This window comes from Monopterus albus, unplaced genomic scaffold, assembly GCF_001952655.1.
Source record: "Monopterus albus unplaced genomic scaffold, M_albus_1.0 scaffold181.1, whole genome shotgun sequence".
Lineage (NCBI taxonomy): Eukaryota > Metazoa > Chordata > Actinopteri > Synbranchiformes > Synbranchidae > Monopterus > Monopterus albus.
In genome coordinates, this window is record NW_018128061.1 from 1 (window position 1) to 25,216 (window position 25,216).

Consider the following 25,216-nt stretch of genomic DNA (forward strand, 5'->3'; position numbering starts at 1 on the left):
ATCACAGTGGCAGTGACTTTGTGGGCCATCTGTTTGAGTTTTGTTGGGTGTTTAACAAGCTTCCTTTGACTTTTTCTCTCCTCACTGCCACTGCTGTGCTAAAGCTAACATGAAGATAGCGACTTGGTCTATTTGCTGCTGGTCTAATAAAACTAACCCCTTTTTCCAACAATAAATCAACAAGACAACAACAAAGGACATTTGTAAAATGGCAGTGATTGAAAAGTTGGACCATGTGTTTTATACCTGCTCTGCACTGGATTAGTCACACAAACACCTTTATCTTGATGTTTTCTCTATGTTCTTTTCTCTGTTCATTAAAGTAAGAGTTGCTCAAATTGTTTGTACCTGGGTGCAGCCCTAACTGATGCCTGCTTTATGTTTCTACTTAAAGTATGGATGAATTACTGAATGGGTCCCCTGTGCCCAGGCCAAAGGGCCCAGGACCCCTGGAGTCACCGGTAAAATATCCCAGAAAGAGACACAAGTAAATGATACACAAAACAACCACAATGACACAAAGAGAGATAAAAAATGCCCTCAGTGAGCAAGCATCGTGACTGCATTGTGATGTAGGTTATACACTCTCATAGTCTCATACTGCACAGTGTATTTACCGTTTCCTGTGTTTGGCAAGCACTCGCCAACGTGCAGCACCCTCCCAACCATTGGTTTGTATGACTCACATCCAGATCCTCTTTATCAGGGAGGCACATCCTGAGTCCATTAAAGCTCTAGAGGTGTTTTTCTGATCACAGCATCAATGTATGGACAAGTGGTTTATGTGTGATTGACATGTGAATGAGATAATGAATTATTTGTGTGCCTCAGTAACTCACCATATCAATGTGGTGTCAACCGGGGCTGCCTCAGACGTGTGCTCCCATGTGATCTGGGTCCCCACTTGGCACTGAAGATGCAAACTGCTACACACATCAGCTGCAGTGCATGTGGGAAAAAGCTGAACAAGCAGAAAAAAACACTGGACCAGTCAATGGTGCTGGCATGGATATTAAGCTAATTAGCATAGAAACCATATTACTTCTTAAACATATCACTTCAGTTTGTAAACTTGGAATAGTCAGTTAAAAAGGTCCGTTACAATGTGTTCAACATGTCAGATAATTGTGAAGTTTTATGTTCTCAGAAGAAGCTACATGCTAGCTATAAAACATTCAGGACTTAGTGAAAAGTGCTCAAGCACTGTACTTAAGTAGTTTTGTTTCATGCTACTTTATACTTGTAATCTGTTACATTTAATATTTCTTCTACTACACTTACCTGACAGGTAGTCACTATTAATTTTACAATGTAATAATATAAAATATCACATGAAATTATGTCGTATACTACAGCAGTAAAATTCTAGTTCACATTAATACATCACTCGTAACAATCTAATAATGTAGCAGTACAGGTTACTTCTAACGGGGACCATTCCTCAGCACTATGTACTTTTACTTAAACACCCTTTTCAATCAAGTACTTGTAACTGAGCATTCTGTAACAGTATTGTAACTTTTACTGTAGTAAATTCAACCACCACTGGTAGTTTTCTTGACACAAACTACTTTAGATTACAGACCGCAGGTGACTTAGTCCTTTTGAACATGAGAAATGGCTCTGGTACATAAATCTATATGTAATCTGCTGTTTCATAACTTCCAAAGCTGAAAGCTGGAGCTGTGCTGAGCCAAACTCCTGCTTTAAAACAGCCTGAGTGATTTCCATACAAAAACTGTCACACACACAACACAGAAGGAGGAAATGAAATGAAGCAACTTCACCCCTTTATTGCCTTGCAAATGTCCCTTTGTTGAAAACACAGAGCCCTTTGCCCAGACATATCAGCCCAACGCTGGCCAGTGTTGTTGCTGTGACAGCTGAAGGCGAGTCACATAGAACTGGAGCTAGCAGAAAGGTTTTCTGTTAAACTTTGTCCTTTTTTATCTTCAGTAACTCATCCAGAGTGAGTAGTACTTTGGTACTTGAGCGGCAGAGTTCATGAAAAGCAGGAACTGAAAGTGGTGCATGTTGATGATCTGACTACATCTAGCTCTCTGTGGCAATGGTGACTGGTTCCAGTTGAGCCAATCAGACTTTGACTGAGGCAAGAGGTAGTTACTGTGTAACAGGGAAGAGGTGCAACCTTCAGCAGACATTTGTTCAGCTCTTATGCAGTCACAACAAGCACTGATCTGTGCGGGTGCTTGTTACACTAACAGAACTGGATAACACAACCCTGTGGACTTCAGTTTTCTTGCATGAAGCTGGGTTGTTTTGCTGCTTGTGACTGAGAAACAGCTACTATGGTAAGTGCTATACTCTTAGTTTAACCCAAGTCTTCATCGTAATAGAATAGAACAATTTTTAATCTTGATACCATCTTGGACTCTAGATCTGTTTGTGTTGTGCTGTTTAACTTTGTTTACTTTGCAACCTTTTGCCTGAGGTTTTCATGTGACAATCACACAGGCCTCTGTAAACTTGCTCTCAACTGATAGCGCTTTTTCCTGTTAACACAGTTGCAGGAAGTGATGTGTGGTCATTTAAAAATTATGACTACAGCTGCTGTATATCTCTGGCAGACTTTCAGGGGATTTTTATATGATGGCAAGACTATAATGGTTTTAAAACACCCAATTTTTACTGACATGTAAGGAGTTCAAATCCAGTGAATTACCTTAAATTGCACAAAGCTTAGAAGCAAACTGTCAGAGGCAAAAACAGAAGCCACCAAAAATTAAAAATGTGCAGATGTCATATAGAACAGGCCTTTTCCAGGGGTCAAGGAATAGGGTAACTTCCATCTTTTCTGCAGCAGTAGAAGTAGCCCTGTACAAAGGAACAGACTGTTACTGCTCCCTCTGAAGCATCATGTGGAAAAAGGCCAAGAACACAGGAAGTCAGAGCTTCTCAGGATTTCACCCTGTAGCAGGAGAAAGAGCCACAAGCAGCTCCAGGCTGTGGATGAGGAAAGATGATGGAATGGCAGCACAGGGTCCAGACTTTCCAGGTGAAGAGTGAAAGCAAAGTAACTTACAGATGAAGCATGTCTGTGGGAACGTCTGCAGCAGTGCCAGCAGGGTTTTGGTTCAGCTGTAGAGAGTGTGTTCGGCCGCTGGGTTACACGAATAACAACTGGAAAAATGGAGGTGACCCTAAACATTTCAACAGTAATGTAGTTAAAACTGACCAAATTCTTTCTCTCAGGCTGAACCGAGCTCTCAGCCGCCAGCCTCTGGCACAACTCCTAAGCTTGACCAAGTGCAAGATCAGGTCAACGAGGTGAAAGTTATTCTGAAAGACAACATCAACAAAGTGCTGGAGAGGGGGGACAGGTTAGACGATCTGATCGGCAAGACTGACGACCTGCAGGCGTCTGTAAGTATCCAGGGTGAGAATCCACCCTGTTGTTTACAAAATGTAATAATCACACTGACTCTTTATATGCGACTGAACCTCAAGGCTGTTAGAAGCATCTTACAGCAGTGCAAAGGGGCTAAATACATTCATGTAACTGAACTTAAGTATTTCACTAAGATTTTTTTTTTTTATACTTCTACCCCAACACATTTCCCCCTCCTGGTAAATATTGCGCTTTTTACTCCTGTGTACTCATTTGGCAGCGAGCAGAGAAAATGTTTATAAAGCAAAATGGTGCTTTCTTATTAATCAAATTAACATAGTTAGCTCATTTGTTTTTTCTACCTTTCTAACTCGTTCATCATGTTCCAGGCCTTGTGAAGGAGCCTGATCCGTAGGTTGGGAAACACTGGACTAAACTAACTATATACATTTATTTTGTCTTGTAATCTCTTACATAAAAACAGTCGGGACCATGTGTCACATTAACGGTTCCATAAAAGAGACCGTTCCCTTCTGAACTACTCAGATGGCTTCATTTGAAAAGGCCCAAAGACACTAAATTATCCAATATTGTATAAAACAGCAAACATTAAAGAAAAGTCCCCAAAAACGAAAACGTGTAGCAGAACTTTTCTCTTCTTCCTCCACCATAAATAATATCAAAACCCCTCACATTTATCATGACTCTCAGAAGGGGCCCAAACCCCAGTTTGGGAACCACTGGACTTAAATATCAAACTGTAAATAAAGTAGGTAAAAGAAGCTCCAGCTGGAGCAGCTACAAAGGTGAAATGCTGCTTCTACACTGACGCATCACGGGAGCATTTTACTGCACAATGAGCATGAATTCTTTTTACTTTAGGATTCTGAATAGTTTTATTTAAACTGGGCCTTTTAGTTAAAAAGTACATCACCATTTTATCACAGTCATCCTACAACATTGTCAGACTCACAACGGAGAATATAAAAACAAAAATCAATGTAGTCGAATGTGAGGCATCATCTTTTTTTCCGTACCTGCATGATTATTATATTAAAATCTCAGTACTTCTTCCCTTATCACCCTTTCGTTTCCGTTTCTTTTCAGGCCGACTCGTTCCAAAGAACATCCACACGTGTCGCCAGGAAATACTGGTGGAAGAACATTAAAATGATGATTATAATTGGTGTAATTGTGCTGGTCATCGTGATCCTCATCATCCTCTTTGCCACTAAGGTTATATGAACCCAGTCTTAGGACCAACAATGACGGAGATGGTGGATAAATCTCATGTGATCATTTCAACACATACGAACGGATGTTTTACATTTCAAGATCAAAAACATGCAAGCACATATGATTTTTTTAACATCTGCAGCCGATTAGTTATTTGTTATAAACTCGGCTGCCACACTTTCTGCAACACTCCAAGTCATTAACATGTGACAGTGCCACCGCTAACATTTCAAACAATCACAAACCCAAATTAGTTTTTATTTTTATTTTGTTGCGTTTAAGACCAACACATTGTGTATATATACTGTAAGGTTATGACTTCAAAACTCTGTAATAACATATGTATTATATGACCATGATAAAGACGATTAATTGTAAGAGCACAGCTTGTATCTCTGCTTCCACACCACTGTGTGTTTGTGTGATCTGCTCCAACCAACCTAACACTTCAGTTATGGAATAAATCAAGCAACTCAGAAACATCATTCGAGAACATTAAATACAAATGAACAAAAAGGGACCAGGAGCCAGCAACCCTTTGCAGAGATCTAAATAAACGCAAAACATCCAACAAATACTGTGGTAAATGTAGAGGAAATGTACTGTAGGTCTTAGTGCCAATCGGCTAAGTGATCTTTGCTGGATACCAACATCGCTGTGGCCTTCGCTCCACCAGTGCACAGCAGACTGTCATCACTCTGAAACCTATGGGAAACAAACAAAAACAAATGAGCTATAGATGAAAACACAGTCAAAATGACAAAGAAAAAAAATCATAGGAATCCCCTGTGTTTATAATGACCAATGTAAAAAGAAAAAACAAACTGAGAACAATTATTTTAACATTTTACAGTTTAAAAAAGTTAGTCCATAAGCTAGAAATCCTGAAGTGCAATAAATTGAAGAAGTCAAAGCCAAAATACTAAATGGAAGAAACCTTTGATTGATCAAAAATACACATTAAAGAAAGCACTGCATGCAAATTTCTGGAAACTTTGAAGCTTCTTGTTTTACAAAAGGTTATAAGAGGAAAATTCGTTACAGGAAAATTAACAAAAGAGGAGTCTTTTCCATCGCTGTCACTAACACAAAACAGAACATTACATGTACAAAAAGTAAAAGCACTTTATCCCCCAACACAGTAGAGTCCAAATACGAACCAGGTTTTAGCTCATGGACTACTGGCTACAAGAGCTAAATAAAGAAACAAGCACTTTAGATAAAGATTAGGAATGCATATATTAACAATAGGAACTGGAAAGGCCAGAGAATGCTGTACATATCCTTTGAAAAGCAAATCGTTATTTTATCATATTTATAATCATTACTTGTGGGGGAGTAAGGGCCTGTAAAAAATGACAATTACATGTGTATATTTAAAGTTTTACATTACAAACAGTTGCAAACAAATTAAAAATGGAAAGAAAGATGACAAAGCTGGACGTGTCCCATATTGTTTAGTTTAGAAATGCTGATACAGGATGTTGTAAGACCATACCAAATGGCAGCATTCGAGAGCGTATGCTTCTCGTACCCGGTCCGCATTGAGCGGGCCCTGAGAGTATCTGGGAGTCAGCTCATGGCCTGCAAGGAAGCTCCGCTGGCAGGTACAAACAAGGTATGTCAGAGTTAGGAGACAACATACTTCCTTTTCTGTTTCCTTGCACATCCTTAACTTTGGCATCCATTTACTGTAGTAGCAGTACTTTACCTGTTAACTTTACAGTTAAAAAAAAAAAGGTGCAAAAGAGGCAGCAGAAGGCCGGCTGTTAAAATAATCGCCACATGAGTGTAGCCTCTATGTTACCACTACTGTAAAGCACTTGAGGGTGCTGAGAGAAAGAAATGTATAAGAGGAAATTATACACAATGTTACCAAACAGCAAAGTAAATTTAACTACTTTAAGTTTAAAGTAAGTGGTGTATTTTTGTCGATACATACCTACTTGAAGATGAGGGTGTCCCCATTAATACGGCTTGTAACTGTTGGTGTGAGTACCACGTCGTGGCGACTTGCCATATCCACCAGACTGATCTACACACATGGTGCAAAACCAGACTTTAGACATGCTTATCATTTAAAGAGTCAAATAACTGAACAGCTGACATGAAAATGAAGCTCATCACACGGGTTTACTCACTGTTGTAGTCATTGTATCCGTAATAGTTGTTGTAGCCAGAGTAGTCATAGCCACCATACCCTCCATACCCCTGGTTACCGTAACCATAAGGGCCATAATTTCCATATCCTTGATTCCAGTAGTTGCCATAACCTTGGTTCCAGTTTTGACTGGGACCTGCAAACGAACAGAATTTAAATCAAAGCCCCACGACTGTTTCACTCCAATAAAAACTTTTTCCAGAATCAATGACATTTTATAGTCAAAGAAATGACGATAATCACTTTCAAACATAGAACCTGTGATTGATACCATTTTATCTGAATGAAATAAAGTTTATTCACCTGAAAGTAATGAGACTTATGAATAACAACAAGATTCAGATGAGATCTACGATCATGTGTTGTTGGCTGAGAAGCCAGAAGTATTAGTTTTTAGTGGTAGCTACTAAATTAAGCATGTCCACAACCTGACAATGGGAGAAGCAGCAGATCTGAAATGTTTGTTACCAAGTTGTGACACAACAAAGTGAGATCCTCCTGATTTTAATGTGCCACAATCAGATGATTGGTTCTCTGGAAAAATAAACTACAAAAACAATTCGCCAGGGGTTCTACAGTGGTGTTACAGAGTCACTAACAAAATTAAAATACAGATTAAACCGAACCCACACCACAACGTCACTACTTGTCACAGAGAACAAAACATAAATCCCAACTGACACAGGTCACAAACTACAGCTGTCTTAATTCTAAGTTTCTTCCTTCAGAACGTGTTGCTCAGCTTGGATTTAAAAGCTAAACAGGAAGCATAGTTTTTATTTACCTGGAACACACTGTGCAAAGCCATGAGTGTCTTCTCCACTTACCCCCACCTCGTCCTCGAGACCTGGATGAGTATCCACCTCTGCCTCCCCAGTACTGCTGCTGCTGGTACTGCTCTTTAGACATCGCCACCTTTACCTCACACTAAAGCAACGCACACATAGTTGATTTAAAATGAAATACACGTCAGCCCCGTTATCAGGGATGCGTTTTATTTCAGAGGAAAAAAGCCTGTACCTTGCTTAGTCCAATATTGTGGTACTTCTTCTCCATGATCATCTTCACTGGTTCCTCCTCTTTAAATGTGATGAAGCAGAAGCCTCGCCTTTTATTTGTTTTGTTCTCCATGGGAAGTTCAATTGACTCTACCTGTGCACATGATCAGTGAATGTATACGTGCTTAATTTGATGATGCGTCTATGAAAGGGAACATTCAGATTTCAAGTGGAATGTAGATCCACTAGAAACAAGTTTATAAAAGAATAAGAAGTGAGCCACAGCATGTCTGACAGCTAAACCTGGGGAAGTTAGACAGACACGTACCTCTCCGAAGGCACCAAAGTACTCTCTGACTTTCTCTTCAGGAGTGTCTGGAGAGAGACCGCCAACAAAGATCTTCTTCACGGGCTCCTTACTCTTCATGGCTTTGGCTTTTTTTGGGTCAATGACCTTTCCATTGAGTTTATGTTCCTTCTGTGAGGCAACCTTTATCATAGCAGAACAATCAAAAGCCAAAAATGTCATGAGAAGGAAACTTGAGCTGTCTGGTTGTCATTAGCCTGATAATCAGAACAAAGTACCATTTTGTGTCATGTCATTCTAGGACAGCAACTGTCTACTTTCTTTATCCATTAACCTGCTGATTGATTTCTCATTTAATTGATTGGTTTTTTTTTCTACTAAATGTTAAAAGTGTGAAAAACACCCAGCAGTTCACAGAACCCACAGTGGTTTACTATGCACACATTTTAGCCACTTTATAGATGTTTAGGTTGTTAATGAGCAACACCATCATACAGACATTTGGTTCACTGTGCATGTCAACAAACACAAACATCCAGCCAGAGTCATAATACTTTCAGAGACAAGAAGAAGAAAAGGCCCTGGTCTCAACATCATGGGATCTACAGAGCCTGAATTCACAGAACTGTGGCAGGTTCTCCAAGATGCTGGAACAACCATACCTGTCAAGTACCTGGAAACACTGTGTGTATGGAGGAAAACTGGTGCCGGTTTAAAGGATGGTCAAATAAAACACGGATTTAATTCTGTTGTGTTCTATTTACTGTACTTTGGAGGAAGTTAATAAATGCAGCTACTCATGCCAGTGTTCTTGAGAGCTTCCTCGCTTTACTTTTAGTGTTTAAGCTCCTGCACGGTAGTGTACATTACGTAAACACAATACCTTGTCAACACTTTCAGGGTCTTTGAAGAGCACAAAGCCAAAGCCCCTTGAACGTCCGGTCATGGGGTCCAGTTTTAATGTGCAGTCGACAACCTCTCCAAACTTGGAGAAGTAATCTTTCAGGTCTTTCTTGGTCGTGTCCCAGCTGAGTCCTCCTACAAACATCTTCCTGTTGACAAAACAAACATTTCGGGTAAAAGAACAAACCGCAGGCTGTCTGCATGAAGACGGGGCTGTAGGCAACGGTTAGTTTACTATTTACACACAACTGTGGTGCCTTAATGGTACTAGTTAAATATTTTTAATTGTGGAGAGTGATATGAAAGCTTGCCCCTCATCCTCCTCGTTTTTACTGGCGTCGATCCTTGATCCCTCGGCCTCGTCCCCCATCAGGCCACAGTCCCCAGCCGCCGACATCGGGTCATCAATGTTTGCATCTCCATCCTCTTCCATTCTCATCATGGTCGAGTCTTCGCTGAATTCATAATCCTCTGACATGTTTCAGCTTTTTACGAAACTAGTTTCTAGCTTACGTTGCACGGCTAAACAACTCGGAAACTCAAGCCACGTTACAATTCCCTGCAGGGGCTAAGTTAGCTCTAAGCTAACGATAGCTAACAGCTAGCTAATATTATGGAACCCTAAATCGTTAGCTAAAACTACTGGCGGTAATTAGAGCAAGCTACCTGGTTTGTAGAAGTGATTCAAATTGTAATGTTAGTGTGAATTTAGGCAAATAACTTTTAGTAAGGCAAAAGTAGTTTTTTGCTACAATTTGCGGGGTATTTTTTCTGCAGTCGTTAAATTTGCGACACAGCTTCTTCTTCTCCTATTGAGCTTTGCTGCGCACTAGAAGCAGCGAAAGACGCATTGATGCCCCCCGAAGGATATTTGTGCGATTACACGGATTCAATTAAAGCCGCTATTGAGTCAGAGAAAGTATCACATTTGATGAGCAATATTTTCATGTAGGGGTCTGTACCTCAAATTTCTGACATTTCTGCCTGTAAGATGCTTCTCTGATTGTGATGGTTGGTTCATAGTGTCTCCATTTACAAACCTACATGTTCCATCAAGGTGTTATTACAGAGGACAAAGGTCAGTTGTTTCTATAACATCAATGCAAATAAACTGTTCTTGTGATCAATACCAAATATTTTCTTCATAAAATAATATGATTTAGTCAAGATATCTTTATGGATTTCCTTTGTTTTAGTTGGTGCCTCCATGGATGTATGAAGGAACCGACCGCCTCCTACCGAGTTGGAGGCTGAACTGACACTTCTGCACATGTATGCTTATTGCTCTTTCACTCAGTGTCTAGTTAGCTCCAGATGCGAGATGATGGCAAGGATAGCTAGCTAGAGACTAACAACCAAACAGGTGTTACATTTCCTCTCCTAGCTTTTGCTCCTCTTCCTCAGCTGTCCTTAGCTAGCGAGGACCAACCCTGCCTGGGTTTAACACTGTGTTAATTAAGCTAACGTTAGCTAACTAGCTGCATACACCTAAAAATGGCCACTGTGTTAATTCCTGCTTGCACCACTGCACTCTTACTGGATATTGAAGGCACTACCACACCAATCACATTTGTAAAGGTAAGTTAAAGAAATTGCTGTTAAGTGTTAAATGCGTACTAAGTGCTAACATTGTTAGTTAGCTAGTTATGTAGCGTTCCCACGGTTATGCTAACGGGGAAGCAGCCGGCCAAACAGGCTTGTAGTGTTTCATTAACGTTAGTTGGCTTTTACCTAAATCTAACGCTGCTTTTTGGGGTTTTGTTTTTATTTTTCTGCCCACTTTCTTCAGTGTTCACTCTTTATCCATCTTACATTACCAGATCATTTAAAATGTAACTGTCAAATTATTTATCTTAAAGTAGAAACAGACCTTATAATGATGCCGCGTTCACGTAACATCGGAGTTGTTGTAATTATGACATCCCTGCTTGTAATAACGTTCAAGTCAACATCAAATTATTATCACGTTGGGTGTTGGGAGGTTAATCCGGAGCCACTTGTAGTCTGACTGGTAATATTTAATGTTTAACACCGATGACCTTGTAGAAGCATTTACGACGTAAAACAACAAATGACACCGGTAACAATACAGGAACACGCAGAAAATGAGAAGTATTAATTCATGTGTTGCACTAACACCTGTATCTTGTACCTGAAATCACACAATGAACTTATTAATTCATGTGTTGCACTAAAACCTGTTTCTTGTACCTGAAATCACACAATGAACTATTTCAGTGCAAATCAGGGTTTCTACTTTCTTCAGTTTGCTTATATTTCACAATAAGAGAAAACCTCAAAACTAATTTAGTGCTACATGAGAAGAGAATTAACAGGATTGTTTCAGCCTGATAGCAGTATATTAGGATGATTAGTTCAACTGCATTTGGGTAAAATACAACAACATGCAAAATATTATGCACAAAAATCACTGGGGACACTTTCAATCTTGATTTTCTTAATAAATGTGATTAAGTCCATTTTGTGTAAGATGTGTCTTTGTCTCTAAGGGCCTCTAAGGAGTCCACATTGTGTTTTACAGGATATCTTATTTCCATACATCAGGGAGCATCTTGAGGATTACCTGTCCACCCACTGGGAGGAAGATGAGTGCAAACAAGATGTTCACCTCCTAAAGAAACAGGTATGGGGAGGAGTGTGGCTGAGCACTTTCAGGTGGTCACTTTGGTAAGGATGTGTGTTTCAGCATCTAGTGTGCTCTGTTCTTCTTTAGGGAGGGAGGAAAATGTTGCCCCTTGCCAAGCATCTTAGTGTATTAGGCCTGTATAACATAATCTTTTAAATTCCTGATCTATCTGTCTGCAGTTTTCATGACTAATTGATTAATTACTGGGTCCATAAGTATAAATATAAAACAAACATTCAGAACGTACCGTATGTTGTGCTCCAGGCTATAATCCTCCCTAATATGAACTGTCATGGCAGATCGAAGAGGATATGAAACAGCATCGTGCATGTCCTGTGCATGCCGTGGACCAGACAGTCCACACAGACGAGGAGAAGGCCATTAGGGAAGTGATGGATAATGTGCTGTGGCAGATGGCAGCAGACAGAAAGTCAACAGCACTCAAACAGCTGCAAGGTCACATATGGAGGTCAGCGTATACTTCGGGGAGAATCAAAGGCGAGTAAGTACAGTGCTCATCTTCCTCACTTCAGAATTCCTACATTTATGCCGATGCTCTGTTCTAACTTGAGAAGCCTGTGTAAGATCTCCACAGTCAGGTAGTTTTCATTTGGTTTATGAAATAATCAGAATCAGCTTTATTGGCCAGGTGTGACGGACACACGAGGAATTTGACTCAGGTACATCGGCTCTCAATGTGCAAAACAGTAAACTGGCATAAAGCTGTGTAATATAACAAAATAGCAGTATTATCAGCAACACTGACAGCAACAAACGGTGCAAACAATGCAGAATAAGCAGTATAAACAGGCAGTAAACAATGCAGACAACAAAGGAATGTTCATTGAAATGAGATAAATAGGGATAAAACAGAGTACTTAAGAACTAGAGATCTGTATGAGTCTGTATAATCTGTATGAGGTATATTTACAGGTATTACACTGAGGGTTATTGTCCAATCATATGGTCATTGGTCAAGTGTTCATCAGAGCGACAGCCTGGGGGAAGAAACTGTCCCTGTGCCTGGTTGTCTTAGTGCACAGTGACCTGTAACGCCGTCCAGGGGAGAGGAGTTCAAACAGATTGTGTCCAGGGTGTGAGGGGTCAGCAGTGATCCTCTCCACCCTCCTTTTGACCCATGAGGTGTACAGGTCCTCCATGGAGGGCAGGCTCACACCAATGACCTTTTCTGCAGTCCTGACTGTCTGCTGAAGTCTGTACTTGTCCTGTTTGGTTGCTGAGCCAAACCAGACAGTGATGGAGGTGCAGAGAACAGACTGGATGATTCCTCTGTAGAACTGTATCAGCAGCTCTTCCTAATGAAAAGTGGGTGCACTCTTGGGCAGGAGGAGCGGCCATCAGGTGGTGCCATATTTGAGCTGTTTATCTTCTGATGTTGTTGCAAACAGGATCTACCAGGATGTAATTCCATCCATTAAAATATGGAGGGGGCAGGGCCTAAAAGTCTACATTTACTCCTCTGGAAGTGTGGAGGCACAGAAACTTCTGTTTGGATATTCTGTGGAAGGAGATGTTTTAGATGTAAGTACCATCACCTGTGTGATCAGTCACTGTTTCAGTACAAACACACTGATGTTAGTTTAACCTTTTGTCTTTGTTCACCAGTCTTGTCGTTTTTCTCCATCTTATGATTGAAAGAACTTTTGTCTTGGAAATACATTTTTCTATGTTAGGGGCAACTATAAACTCATGCTGTTAATATTCTAAACATTGTCTAATGGTGTTTTGTTTTGAATCTTTCCAGTTATTTGATGGTCACTTTGACACAACTATAGGGGCTAAAATAGATGGAAAAAGCTATGAGAGAATTGCAGAGAGAATTGGCTGTCAACCACAGGAGATCACATTCTTGACAGACGTTGCTCGAGGTAAGTTATGTTTGTGATTCTTTTGAGCACTGGGAAGACGGTGTTTTGCTTACAGTATCTGAAAGAAAGTTTTACCTGCAAAACCACTGACATTTCCATCAAACCTTAACAGTACTTAGTCTATCCATACATGATCTACCATTCAGGGTTGCTCATTTGCATGTCTGAAATTTGGAATGTATCTATTCGCTCCTGCATTTGTCCTTGCAGAGGCGAAGGCAGCTGAAGACGCCGGGGTGAACGTGGTGGTGGTGGTCAGGCCTGGAAACCTAGAGCTGACAGATGAAGAGCGGGCCCATTATAATCTCATCACATCCTTTAGCCAACTTGAACTGACAGGATCAGCTTAACACAGTGTGGAGGAAGACAGGGAGAACCCTTTATTTCCTTTTTTTTTTTTTTGCTCCTCGCGGTTGTTTTGCAACTCTAATGTTTTGTGTTTGGTCCATGTTCGAGATGTGTAGCAGATGCTGCTGGGACCACAGTTAGCCACCAGTAGGGCTAATGCAGTCCCAGCCTCTGAAAGCTCGTGTTTCCAGTTCTGAATGGAACATCACTGTCTTTGGACCATCTGACTCACTGGGAAGAGACCAGAAAAGCTGTAGATACATGGTGCTGCACATGACCTGTAAGGTTACCTTTTTACCTTTTAGAAGGACTGTATCCGATTACCGGCCCTGAACCTCGTCAACATTAATCAAACTTTACAGCTGTATGTGTGAGTGTGCTGTATTTATCACTATTTTGTACATGTTCCACCTGTTTCCTCCTCTACATGTACAGATGTGTTGCAGCTGTGCTACGTTTTATCCAGTAACTGAACTGTAATGTTTTATAAAGTAGAAATAGATGTTCTCAGCAGAGAAGGCTGCTGACAGAGTTCTCATTTCAGACTTTGTTCAAATGTCTTAATTAAACCAGGTGAATGGTGTCTATTTTATTGTACCATCCTCATTGCTCAGCGATAACGTGGGTCTTGGAAAGTTACCTAAAAAATTGCCAAACTGATATTTATGTGTGAAACATAATTGGTATTGTTCAGGAAAAATACTTCCAATAAAATGCCTTGTCTCACACACTCCTGTCTGGTCCCTCAGTCCGGCTGTTCATGTGACTACAGAAGATACAGTACTAGGCAACAGTCGCACGTGTTCCACTAAATCATAAACTGCTTAAACGCCAATTCACACACATCCTAAAGCAAGTTATTCACATATCCCTTGACATACAGATACTAGTTATGTGAGAGAGAGGACGAGGAGTTTGATGCCACTCATTTTTTTGTACCACAAGGATAACTTCCTACCACTCTCATTTTTTTTGTACCACAAGGATAACTTCCTCCTTACTGAGCTTTTAGAGGAAGTGGTAGGTGAATTATCTTACCTTGGAACCAAGTCAGGTTGGCTGTTTCCCCTTGTTTCCAGTCTGTGTGCTATGCTAAGCTAACTGGCTGCCCATGATAGCTTCATATTTAGCATACAGCTGTAAGACTTAAGTGTGGGCAAAAAAGAGCATACATGTACAGTAATGCCAAAATATCTAAAGTATATCCACAATCCTCAGTCCAGGATCGACATAAAACTGAATGGGGCAGATTTAATTCAGTTTAGTCATCTGTGCACTCATTTTAGGAATCTATGCACACGGATTCTCACCTAAATATTTTTTTCTACCACATGACCCCTCAATGGTTGTTGTAAAAACTATTTCAATTTACATTTTAATACTGTGGTTTTTACTTTCACACCTCGTTCTTGCCTTTTATTACTTAATTTAGTAAATAAGGGTTTTTACTCTGGCAGTGTCCCTCTCTCTCCATTTGTTGTGACCTTTGAGCAGGGAAGTAACACACCATAAGCAAAGCTAGCTGTTTCACAACTTTATGCTAAGCTAAATGATTGCTGGCTCTGGTTTCATACTGACTGTACAGACACAAGAGTGGTGTTTATCTTCTCATCTAACTCAGCAAGAAAGTGAATACACTTACTTACCATAATGTCAAGCCATTCCTTTAAAATTCTGGCTTAAGGTAATGGGGGAATGAATTCAACAGCCTGACAGTTTTCACTAGAACAACACCATGAAACCAGGTGGTGCATTTATAGACATATTTATTGATAATGATTGTAAGCTATGCAAACTTGCACTTTAAGATACAATCCAAGACTCATAGATTCAGTTACCCCAAAATGAAAACATTTAAAAAGTTACAAAAATATACATTTTAATAATAAAAAAGTTTAAACCCAGTTTTCTAATTAAAACAACCTTTACACAAAGAAGACAGATTGATTAACTGAGCTGACTTTTGGTGACATACAGTATTAAAAAATACTTTTAACACATGTAGAAAATGTGTAAGATTGAAACATTCATATACGCCCGATTGCTGGCCGGGATTGGTTCCGGCCCCCCCCCCGTGACCCCGTGCAGGGACTAAGCGGTAGAAAATGAATGAATGAATATACGCTGTGCAGTGATCATGTCTCTTGTGGTAAAGCTAGTGTAACTGAACATTTACAGCTGTTTGGATGGAACAGATGCCTCGTTCAGCTGTACCTGTCGATCTTCGAACGGGACCCAGTGTAACATCCCTACAGCTGGTTGGGCGTGGACATTTCAGTCAGGGGTTCTGACAGGCACACAGGACGTTGACAGTTGTCTGTGCACACTATGTCGAAGCGGCTGTGACGAAACTCGATGGCAAAAGTGCCAAGGAAGATGAAGAAGAACATGACCAGCGACCACTGGCACTGAGTTGCATGCATGTGGAGGCCCTGAGACATCAGGCAGATATCTGCGCAGGCAGGTTAAGGTTGAGACATGAAAGTGAAGGATTACAGTACACGAAAAGAGAATAAGGCAGCTTGTGTGCTGATAATGTCAAGCTGAAAATTTCCACCTCTGAACCTCGGTTAGAGGGACTGTTGGGTTCTCGGTCTCCTCCCTGACCAAGGCCCAACTCTAAGAGTCCTGGTGGTTCCAGCCTTCTTCCATAAACAGGCTGATGATGTGTAAAATCAGTGTATTTCATCTTAAAGTGGGCATTTTCAAGAAATCGATAGAGCCACAGTGTCCCCTTGGGCATTTTACACTATGTTCTGATCATACTGTATACATTATACTGTAGTTGCAAAAATAATCAACAGGTTAAATGGTAATGTCTGTAACTGTAAGTTGTAGCCCTTTATCATTTAAATTCATTCGATGTTCACTTCTCCCTGAAGCTGATCTGAGTGAAAGGATACAGAGTATCACACAGGCAGTGATGGATCCAGACAACAGGACGCGAATGATTCCAACCTTCTTCCCCTCATTGTTCAGGTTCACTTTCAGGGTGATGTAGGATTGCATCCAGCAGAACAGCGTTCCTGCTCCAAATGCCAAGAAGGTGCCCAAGTTGTGAATCATCTCCTTAGTGAACAACTAAAACCAAAACAATAAAGTTCAAGTCTCCATCACCGGCAGGTGAATCTACAAACAGGTATATACACAAGGATCTGCCAAGGATGTGTTACCTGGAAGTTTCCAACTAGTGTCATTCCAAAGCAGGCAACAGAGAACGCCACGAGACAACAAACATTCAGCCATGGTTTGTCTATTCTGTGTCTGAGCTGAACGTATCTGAGGACGGCAATAATAAACCCTGGAATAGAACAGGAACCAGTGGAGAATTAATAAGAGTGAAAGATGGACTGATAAAACTCGTGGCACAAAACCGTGTCGGACATTACATGTTTTATGGCAACAATATGTCTGGGTTAGGTGTTAGTTACTGTGTGTGTGTGTGTATCACAGCCTGAAGCGTCTCCTCCCTCTGAGCCACAGAGCTCCATCGTGTCCAGACACTAAAACCACATCAGTGACCACTGTTGCACTGATTCCTCCATCACCATGAGCATACCTTGTAGTTTATTCTGACTCAGTCACACATACACTGTCCTGCTGCATCAAATAGTAGAGATCAAATGTGGATTCATCTGCAGCTGAAAATAGTCCCTAACAATCACACTATTTCCATCTGTCTGAATAACATTAGCTAAAAACTACAGTAACCAGCAGTTTTGGCTCATTTAACTGTGTATTTATAACCAGACTGGTTTTGGTTTTCCAATGACAATAAAAAAAAGATACACAATATTTCTGGCCTTATCACGTACACATCAGTGTTTACACACGACCGGTGCACTGGTGCTCGTACCCACAAACGCTGCCAGGTTCGTGACCTCACTGAAGATGCAACTGACTGGTGGAAAGTTTCCGGCAACACTGAGAGAAGAGAAAGGGAGAATACTGTATTTGCTGTTGTTACATTTACACAATAACTATGTAAAAGGAAATCACAAGTTATGTACCTAATGTATGGAGGATAAAAGGATCCATTTCTTCTCCTAAAACCAAAGAAAATATGATTAATAAAAATCTAAAATGATTAGTTGCCTTACAGAATATTGATTTGATTCTTACTTGGCCTGTGATCCCAGGGGTCTTATTGTCTCATTCTTCACAGCTAGAAAATATCTGTTAAAATCCACAAGGGAACATAATGTTAGAGATGATTAAAATGATAATTTACTGTAATATCACCTGGTACCGGGGTAAGGTATGGTGTCTGAGTGATGGACATCACCTGACTGTAATGAAAAACAATATAAATGGCCGCACATTGAGCTTACATCATTCATTATGAGTGCCATCATTTTGTACCACAGTAGATACACACTGAAACTAAAATTATACCAAATACTTCAACACACTATACAAAATATTAAAAGGACATCATGAAAGAAAACCTGAGATGCTGATTCTAGATTTCTTAAAGAGAAGCTATTCTGCTACTAATTTTTACCCTTATTTCAGTGTTACAGTAACCTCAATATGTTGTGCAGCTGTAATATGTAATTCAGTAATTCATCCAAACTAATGGACCTGGTAGTTAAACATAGTCCTATAATTAATAGAACTTACATGGCCCACAGACCAGCAGCAGAGCACACAGAGTAGACGGGAGGGAGAAGAGCCCATAGGCTGAAGTTCCACATCGTGTCTCCTCTGACACCACCGAAGAAGAAGCTCCTCTAGTTTGTAGGGAAGATATTAATCTCTGCTACTTGTCAGAGATAAAACAGAGATAAATATCACCATTCAGCATGGGCAGAGCCGGTGGGTGACTGGTGCATCCTTTTTAGAAGACGGCACCCGTGTTTGTGTAGTGTTAACAGTTTATATTTTGATTACATTGCATCAGAATTAAAGAATAAGTTTAAAACCGGAAGTGAGTGACTAAGTCAGTATTCTCAACAACAGCAGAACACAACACCGCTCCATGTGTACACAAATAATGAGGGTTGAAAGCTGTTTCCGTTGTCTGGCTGTAAACAAAACAAAAATACTGACCGTACCAGTCCTACCTGCCCCGTGGACGAAGCTCGGTGCCTCGGTTTGGCCTGGAAGCTAAATACTGCACATAAAGTCTTTCAAGATCCCCTCCACTGTTTTCATCCAGACACACTGTGTTTCCACTGGACGGCAAACGTCAGTCGAACTTGTTGAATCAGCTTTCCGCTAGTTTTAGCATCGCGCAGCAGAGACTTGTTGAATCAGTTGTTTCTTACTCCGCTAGTTTTAGCATCGCGCAGCAGACAGGCGTCAACCCGAATCCATCCCATGACTGCATAACATCGACTCGTCTCGGGGAGTGATTGGTTCATTTTGTGTTGACCGCGCATGCGCAACATCGCATAAGCTTAGTACGCCTTTCGAGTAACATGATCTGACCGCTGTGTTGGATACAGAAATTAGTAAATTTTCAACCGTGCATTTTTTTTTTACTCTCACCGTTACGTGATGCATTTATTATAAAATAGCTTTTTATTTCCTACAGACTATAATTGTGGTTATTTTCCATAACACTGAATGTTTTAATAAAGAGTTGGTTAATAAACTTCATCAGGGAAAATCTTTCTGTAAACTATACAGAAGACGGCACAGCTTATCTTAGCTTAGCTTAGCTTAGCTTAGCTTAGCTTAGCTTAGGATGTTATGTGACAAAAGACCAAACGAATTTGACCCAAAATATCCGGAGGTGAGGTGATGACGTAACAGACTGCATAGCCTCAAGACACAGGTACGATATAATATGACCTTGGCTGCATTACAGTTCTTTCTTATTGGAAACGTGATCAATATGTGCGTAAGTAGATGGGGAATTAACAAGTAACATTTTAATTACATTCTGCTGAAATGAACGAAATGACTCGAAAAAAGGATTCGTTCATTTTGCTGAACGAGATTCAAAGAACCGAATCAGTAAAATGATCCGAACTTCCCATCACTAGAAAACACCCAGAGACACGTGATCAACAGCTGCTGCTGCTTCCGGGGTGGAGACACAGCTGTACGAACGGCGCTTTCTGGGTTTTGTTAGCGCCAAAATTAAAAAGGGAAATTTTAGCAGCGTTCGTTTTGAATTAAGAAACTTGATTGATTATTCGCCGAAAATGCCTTTTACTCCAAAGAGGCCCTGTCCCGATTCAATGAACGACTCGATGGAGAAGAGGATAAAGCGGGTTTCAGTCGAGGGAAACATTGGTGAGTGCATCGCTTCTGCTCACAAAAGTGGGATTTCACATTACAAACTATCCTAAAATCTTTGCCTGCTGGTGTTGCTGACGGCCAGTACATCAAGCTAACTTAGTGGGTGTCTTCAGGCACAGACGGACTGTTTAACATTACGTGTTAGCCCCAAATGCCACACTACTATCAAAGCATCTAGTAATCTTTGTCTTCACTAACTAATTTACGTGCACAATGTGTAACTAGCTGCTATGTCCCTTGTGTGTTATTGTTAAATGTGACTCTACGGTTATGCGTCCTTTTTGTGCAGCGGCGGGCAAGTCCACCTTTGTGCGCCTTTTGGAGCTGGAGAGCGCGGACTGGGAGGTAGTACCAGAGCCCATCGCCAGGTGGTGCAATGTCCACGCAAACAGCGGTGACTTTGAGGTACTGACATACAGTGAGCTTCCAATGATGATCCTGTTTCAGTTTGAGCAGATGACATCCTCACACCACACCACAGAACATGCTGTCAGGTAGCTTTACATCACTACAAACATAAGGATAATCACCTTTATTGGCCAAGTATGTTACACACAAGGAATCTGTTTCCAGTACAGAACCGAGGCAGCCATCTGTGGCGCCAACTCAACCAATGGCTCTAACCATCGGGGGCAAAGGGGGGGTGCGGTTCAGTGTTTTGCCCAAGGACGCGTCGACATTTGGACTGTAGGCACCAGATTCGAACCTCCAAACTTCCGGTTGATGACTGCTCTACCCACCACACCACTGTCGCCTTCCATCTTTTTTTTTTACTGCCAGTTTGAGTTAAAATCCTTGTAGGCTGTTTAACAGACTATTAATCAGGAATGAAATTCATTATGCTCCTCCAGAGAAACATGAGCCTCCATTCCTCAGGTTCAACACGCAGACAGTGCACGTGTTAACCTTCAGTAATTGGGAGAATCTTCATCTGTATTTACAGTCAGCTGCCATTTGTCCATATACAGTCGAAGAAAAAGTAATGGCACTGTTTGCAATTTCCTGGTTTTCTGCATAAATCTGTAATGACGTGATTTGACCTTCACCAAAGTCACAAATATGAAACACAATATTTCTAAGCTGATAAAACACAGTGATTTTTCATGTCTTTATTGAACAAACTGATTCCAGCTACATGCAAATCAATAGCTCTTGATCGTAGCTCTTCTGAGATCTCTTTTTAGTGGGGCATTGCTCACATTAGCTGACGCTGCTTAGGAGTAGCACACTGACACTGAAGGTTTTTATAAGCTGGTTCTAAACCACACCTCTATTCTCATTTCATTGGACGCCAGGTTTGCTAACACCTGACTCCAGTGGATGTTTAGTGACATGAGAAGCCTTGTGTTGCTGTGACTTTTTCCACCATCACTTTGTATTTTTAATGGGTGTGTTCAGTAAAGACATGAAAGATAATGACAGTTTTATCAGCTCAGAAATATTGGGTTTGGAAATATTTGACTTTGGTGAAGATCAGATCACACTTCCTGACCAAGTAATGTAGAAAACCATGAAACTGCAAACAGTGTCACTACTTTTTCTTTTGACTGTATGTGCACCAGCCACCGCTATACCAGCACCCAGTGGACCAGACAGTCCCATTCGGGACAGGGAAAACATGTCAGACCTCACATACAACTGCAGGCCCTCAGCTTCATTTTCAGTGGCTGAGCACACACACACACACACACACAGTAAACCAGTGCCACTGTAGGTCTAAGAATACACAGGATACACAGGATATTCAGGTGCTTAATATGTTTGAGGCAGTATCACATCTCTCTTATCTATCCTGATGATGAAGACTCCTCAAACAACCAAATTAATTTCATTTGAAAATGTAATCAGGTAATGTACAGTAGGTCCTGTATTGGGGATGAGTAATCCCAGCCGACAATCGACCGAAGGTGGGGTACACCCTGGACAGGTCGCCAATCCATCACAGGGCTAACACATAGACAAACAACCACACACACTCCTATGGGCAATTTAGAGACACCAATCAACCTAAGCTGCATGTCTTTGGGAGGAAGCCGAAGTACCCGAAGAGAACCCACGCAAGCACGGGGAGAACATGCAAACTCCACACAGAAAGGTCCCGGGTGGGGCCCGAACCCGGAACCTTCTCGCTGTGAGGCAACAGTGCTAACCACTGCGCCACTGTGCTGCCCAAACCTAACCAAAATATTAATAATACAAAGAGTAGTTTAGAGCTGTCATGGTAAGTTGATTAATTGAGCAACAAAAGATGAATTAGTAACACTAACATAATGCCAATAACATAAAGTGCCAAACATTCTGAAAATAATGTTTAGTTGTAGACCTACAGTAACTAACAACTGTACAAGGCACATTAAATATACCAGCAAAGGTGTCATTTATTTCAAAAGGCAACTAACAGCTTGACACTCAGACTGTGAACCATGCTCTTTGAAATCAAACACCTACTGAAAATTCAGATTTTACCAGTACGGTTCCTGTGTAGGTGTTTAGTTTATGTACAGTTTTAAATTCAGCCTGTCCCTAATGTCCCAGGAGCTGACCACATCTCATGTTTTAAATTCGGCCTTTCCTTAATGTCCCAGGAGCTGACCACATCTCAGAAGAGCGGGGGGAATGTGTTGCAGATGATGTATGAGAAGCCAGAGAGGTGGGCCTACACCTTCCAGAGCTACGCCTGCATCAGCCGGGTGCGTGCTCAGATCAAGTCAGCCAATGGGAAACTGCGAGAGGCTGAGCATCCTGTGCAGTTCTTTGAGCGGTCCATCTACAGCGACAGGTATCAGTGGCACAAAGGACGAACGTTTAGGTCTAGTACCAATAATGAAATGTTTTTATTCAAAGGGCCGTGGTGGTGAATTTGTATGTTTAAGACTATTAACTTCACCCAAGTATGAAACTCAGCTGCTTGATAATGACTTGGTAATCATCACTGTGAGTTAGTTAGCTGCTGTTTGTTTAATGCTGCAACAGTTCAGGGGACGTTAACTAACATTTAATACCAGTATAAACACAATATCTTTTGGTTTTGGACTGGTGGTTTGGAGATGTCACCACCACCTTTGGTAAATTATGTCATATTTTATGCACAAAATTATTACTGTACTAATCAGAGAAACACGTCAGGTTACCTGATAATCAATGAACTTGTAGTTGCACTTACCAGCGATGAAATTCGTGGATTCTACAACATCCCAAAGCCTAAAAATGCTAAAACACTTTTTAATAGTTCAGAGTCCATGTTGATTCCCTCTCCTGTATTCCTCTTGTCCCAGGTACATCTTTGCCGCCAACCTCTATGAGAGCGAGTGCCTGAATGAGACTGAATGGTCTGTGTACCAGGACTGTCACAGCTGGCTGCACAGCCAGTTTGGCAAGCACATAGAGCTGGACGGGATCATCTACCTCCGAGCGACACCGGAGGTACTCTCCCTGGATTCTGCTCGATTACGTCTAAATAGAACGATTTTACTATTAGCTGTTAAAAATGAAACGACACTACACATAAAAAAAACTCACATTTTTGGTGTGTGTCAAGAAATGTTTAGAAAGATTGTACCTGAGAGGTAGAGAAGAAGAACAAGACATTCCTCTGGAGTATCTGGAGAAGCTCCACTTCAAACATGAGAGCTGGCTGCAGCACAGGACCATGGCGTGAGCAAACACACACTCACACACACACACACTCTAACCTTTGTGGCCTGTTTACACTGGTATCTGTGAGGAAAAGAGATGTATCTGTATTATAGAAAAAAGAAATCTCCATCACACTGTGCTAATTAATCTGACTGATCTTTGGTATCAGGAAAAAGACCTTGTTCATGCAACAGCCTGAGGGTAAATAAGCGTAACAGTTCCTGAACCATGTGATCTGTCACATGAATGTGTTAGAAATGGACGAGGGTGGAAAACGTTGTTCCACAATGTGCACAACATTAAAGGGCAAAACCGAGGAGTCCTAAAAAAATGATGCTGTTTTCTGGATGTGAATTGTTCAGTCACCAACTGTGTGGCCCATTTCATCTCTGGCCCACAGCATGGAGTACGAGTATCTCAGTGACGTTCCAGTCTTGACTATAGATGTGAATGAAGACTTCAAGAGGAACGATCTGAAGAGAGATGACATGGTTAAGAAGGTGCGTGACATTTAAACCTAAAGATTTTAAATCATCAATAATGCTTCTGGACTCATCTCTGAATGTGAAATATTTAGTAAATGTCTATTAAATTCATACTTTGACTTGTTTACACCTCCAGGTGAATATTGTATTTTTGACCTCTCTTTTTTTGCAGCTGCATTTAGTAGTTTCTTTACAGATTTAATATTTTATCTAAAAATATACCAAGAGATTACACATTTTGTAATGTAGTAGTTCATTCATTGGCACCAGCTCCAACATTAAGATGCTGCTTACATACTAATGCATCAGTAATAATAATCTAATGTCAGATTAAATATAATAATGGCAACACTACAGAAAACCTCCAGTTCGTTACGTAGTTCTAATTTCTGTTGACCTGGTGACTGAAGGTCACAGTGTTTGGTTCAATCAGTTTCATCAGTTCATTCAGTGACCCCTTGTGCCCTGTGCATGGGGCGCTGTCATCCTGGAGGAGACCCCTCATTTAGTCAGGGTTTCCTTTGGTTTGTCACGTCTGTGACAAACCCTGTGTGACGCCTGAGGAGCTGCTTGTGTAGCGGTTTGATGGTAAACACGGGCACTTTTTAAGATTTCACTCCCATTCCGATGGCATTAGGAAGAAAAGGGGCCCAGATACACAATACTTTGTACAAATGACATAAAACTGGAAATGAAAAAAAGGAAATCGGTTATAATTCTTACTAACAGCTTGTTTGTTGCTTTTCAGGTGAAAGAGTTCTTGAGCACATTGTCTCCTGATGGAAAACAGATGACGCCATAACAAGGAAATGTGGATCAAGTATTAATTTTAAAACAATGAAATGTCTCAACAGTGACAGCTGTTCCTAAAAAATTTTTGTACTTCTTTTTGTACAAAATATTTTGTAATATTGCTGATTTGTATGTATTTATATGTATTACTGTGTGAAGTGGTTTTTAAAAAGTCACAATGAACCTGAAATATTTTGAATAATTTTGTGTTTT

The 25,216-nt window shown here is 40.8% G+C and overlaps 5 protein-coding genes across 16 annotated transcripts; 3 read left to right on the forward strand and 2 right to left on the reverse strand.

The window, feature by feature from the left end:
* The first annotated feature begins 2,139 nt into the window (after positions 1–2,139).
* LOC109969762 (vesicle-associated membrane protein 8) lies at positions 2,140–6,324 on the forward strand. Its single transcript, XM_020616896.1, has 3 exons — positions 2,140–2,312; positions 3,214–3,384; positions 4,457–6,324. The coding sequence occupies exons 1-3, from the start codon at positions 2,310–2,312 to the stop codon at positions 4,592–4,594; spliced, it is 312 nt and encodes a 103-aa protein (XP_020472552.1). The 5' UTR covers positions 2,140–2,309; the 3' UTR covers positions 4,595–6,324.
* LOC109969760 (heterogeneous nuclear ribonucleoprotein D0-like) lies at positions 4,836–9,769 on the reverse strand. Of its 4 annotated transcripts, none has more exons than XR_002276304.1 (8): positions 9,266–9,769; positions 8,935–9,103; positions 8,073–8,234; positions 7,767–7,898; positions 7,574–7,673; positions 6,727–6,882; positions 6,084–6,620; positions 4,836–5,290 (listed from the first exon to the last, which is right to left on the reverse strand). XR_002276304.1 is itself a non-coding variant. In XM_020616891.1 (8 exons), the coding sequence occupies exons 1-7, from the start codon at positions 9,430–9,432 to the stop codon at positions 6,553–6,555; spliced, it is 954 nt and encodes a 317-aa protein (XP_020472547.1). In that variant the 5' UTR covers positions 9,433–9,769; the 3' UTR covers positions 4,836–6,185; positions 6,528–6,552. The 4 variants fall into 4 exon arrangements, 3 of the variants coding, with proteins under 3 accessions (XP_020472547.1, XP_020472548.1, XP_020472546.1); XM_020616891.1 differs by having other exon boundaries at positions 4,836–6,185; positions 6,528–6,620; XM_020616892.1 differs by having other exon boundaries at positions 6,528–6,620; positions 9,266–9,768.
* A 67-nt stretch (positions 9,770–9,836) lies between these two features.
* enoph1 (enolase-phosphatase 1) lies at positions 9,837–14,566 on the forward strand. Of its 2 annotated transcripts, XM_020616895.1 has the most exons (7): positions 9,837–10,032; positions 10,151–10,226; positions 11,497–11,598; positions 11,901–12,103; positions 13,011–13,143; positions 13,367–13,490; positions 13,701–14,566. In XM_020616895.1, the coding sequence occupies exons 4-7, from the start codon at positions 11,913–11,915 to the stop codon at positions 13,838–13,840; spliced, it is 588 nt and encodes a 195-aa protein (XP_020472551.1). In that variant the 5' UTR covers positions 9,837–10,032; positions 10,151–10,226; positions 11,497–11,598; positions 11,901–11,912; the 3' UTR covers positions 13,841–14,566. The 2 variants fall into 2 exon arrangements, with proteins under 2 accessions (XP_020472551.1, XP_020472549.1); XM_020616893.1 differs by lacking the exons at positions 9,837–10,032; positions 10,151–10,226 and adding an exon at positions 10,234–10,532.
* A 1,021-nt stretch (positions 14,567–15,587) lies between these two features.
* On the reverse strand, positions 15,588–19,062 carry tmem150c (transmembrane protein 150C). 8 transcript variants are annotated; one of them, XM_020616861.1, is made up of 8 exons: positions 18,905–19,062; positions 18,462–18,571; positions 17,961–18,014; positions 17,849–17,884; positions 17,695–17,762; positions 17,012–17,139; positions 16,742–16,919; positions 15,588–16,290 (listed from the first exon to the last, which is right to left on the reverse strand). In XM_020616861.1, exons 2-8 carry the CDS (start codon positions 18,533–18,535, stop codon positions 16,088–16,090), a joined length of 741 nt encoding a protein of 246 aa, XP_020472517.1. In that variant the 5' UTR covers positions 18,536–18,571; positions 18,905–19,062; the 3' UTR covers positions 15,588–16,087. The 8 variants fall into 8 exon arrangements, with proteins under 8 accessions (XP_020472517.1, XP_020472511.1, XP_020472513.1 ...); XM_020616855.1 differs by having other exon boundaries at positions 18,462–18,600; XM_020616857.1 differs by having other exon boundaries at positions 18,462–18,603.
* Positions 19,063–19,851: 789 nt separating this feature from the next.
* Positions 19,852–25,041, forward strand: dck (deoxycytidine kinase). Its single transcript, XM_020616904.1, has 7 exons — positions 19,852–20,084; positions 20,380–20,495; positions 22,676–22,869; positions 23,366–23,513; positions 23,629–23,744; positions 24,127–24,226; positions 24,960–25,041. Exons 1-7 carry the CDS (start codon positions 19,994–19,996, stop codon positions 25,011–25,013), a joined length of 819 nt encoding a protein of 272 aa, XP_020472560.1. The 5' UTR covers positions 19,852–19,993; the 3' UTR covers positions 25,014–25,041.
* The last annotated feature ends 175 nt before the right edge of the window (positions 25,042–25,216 follow it).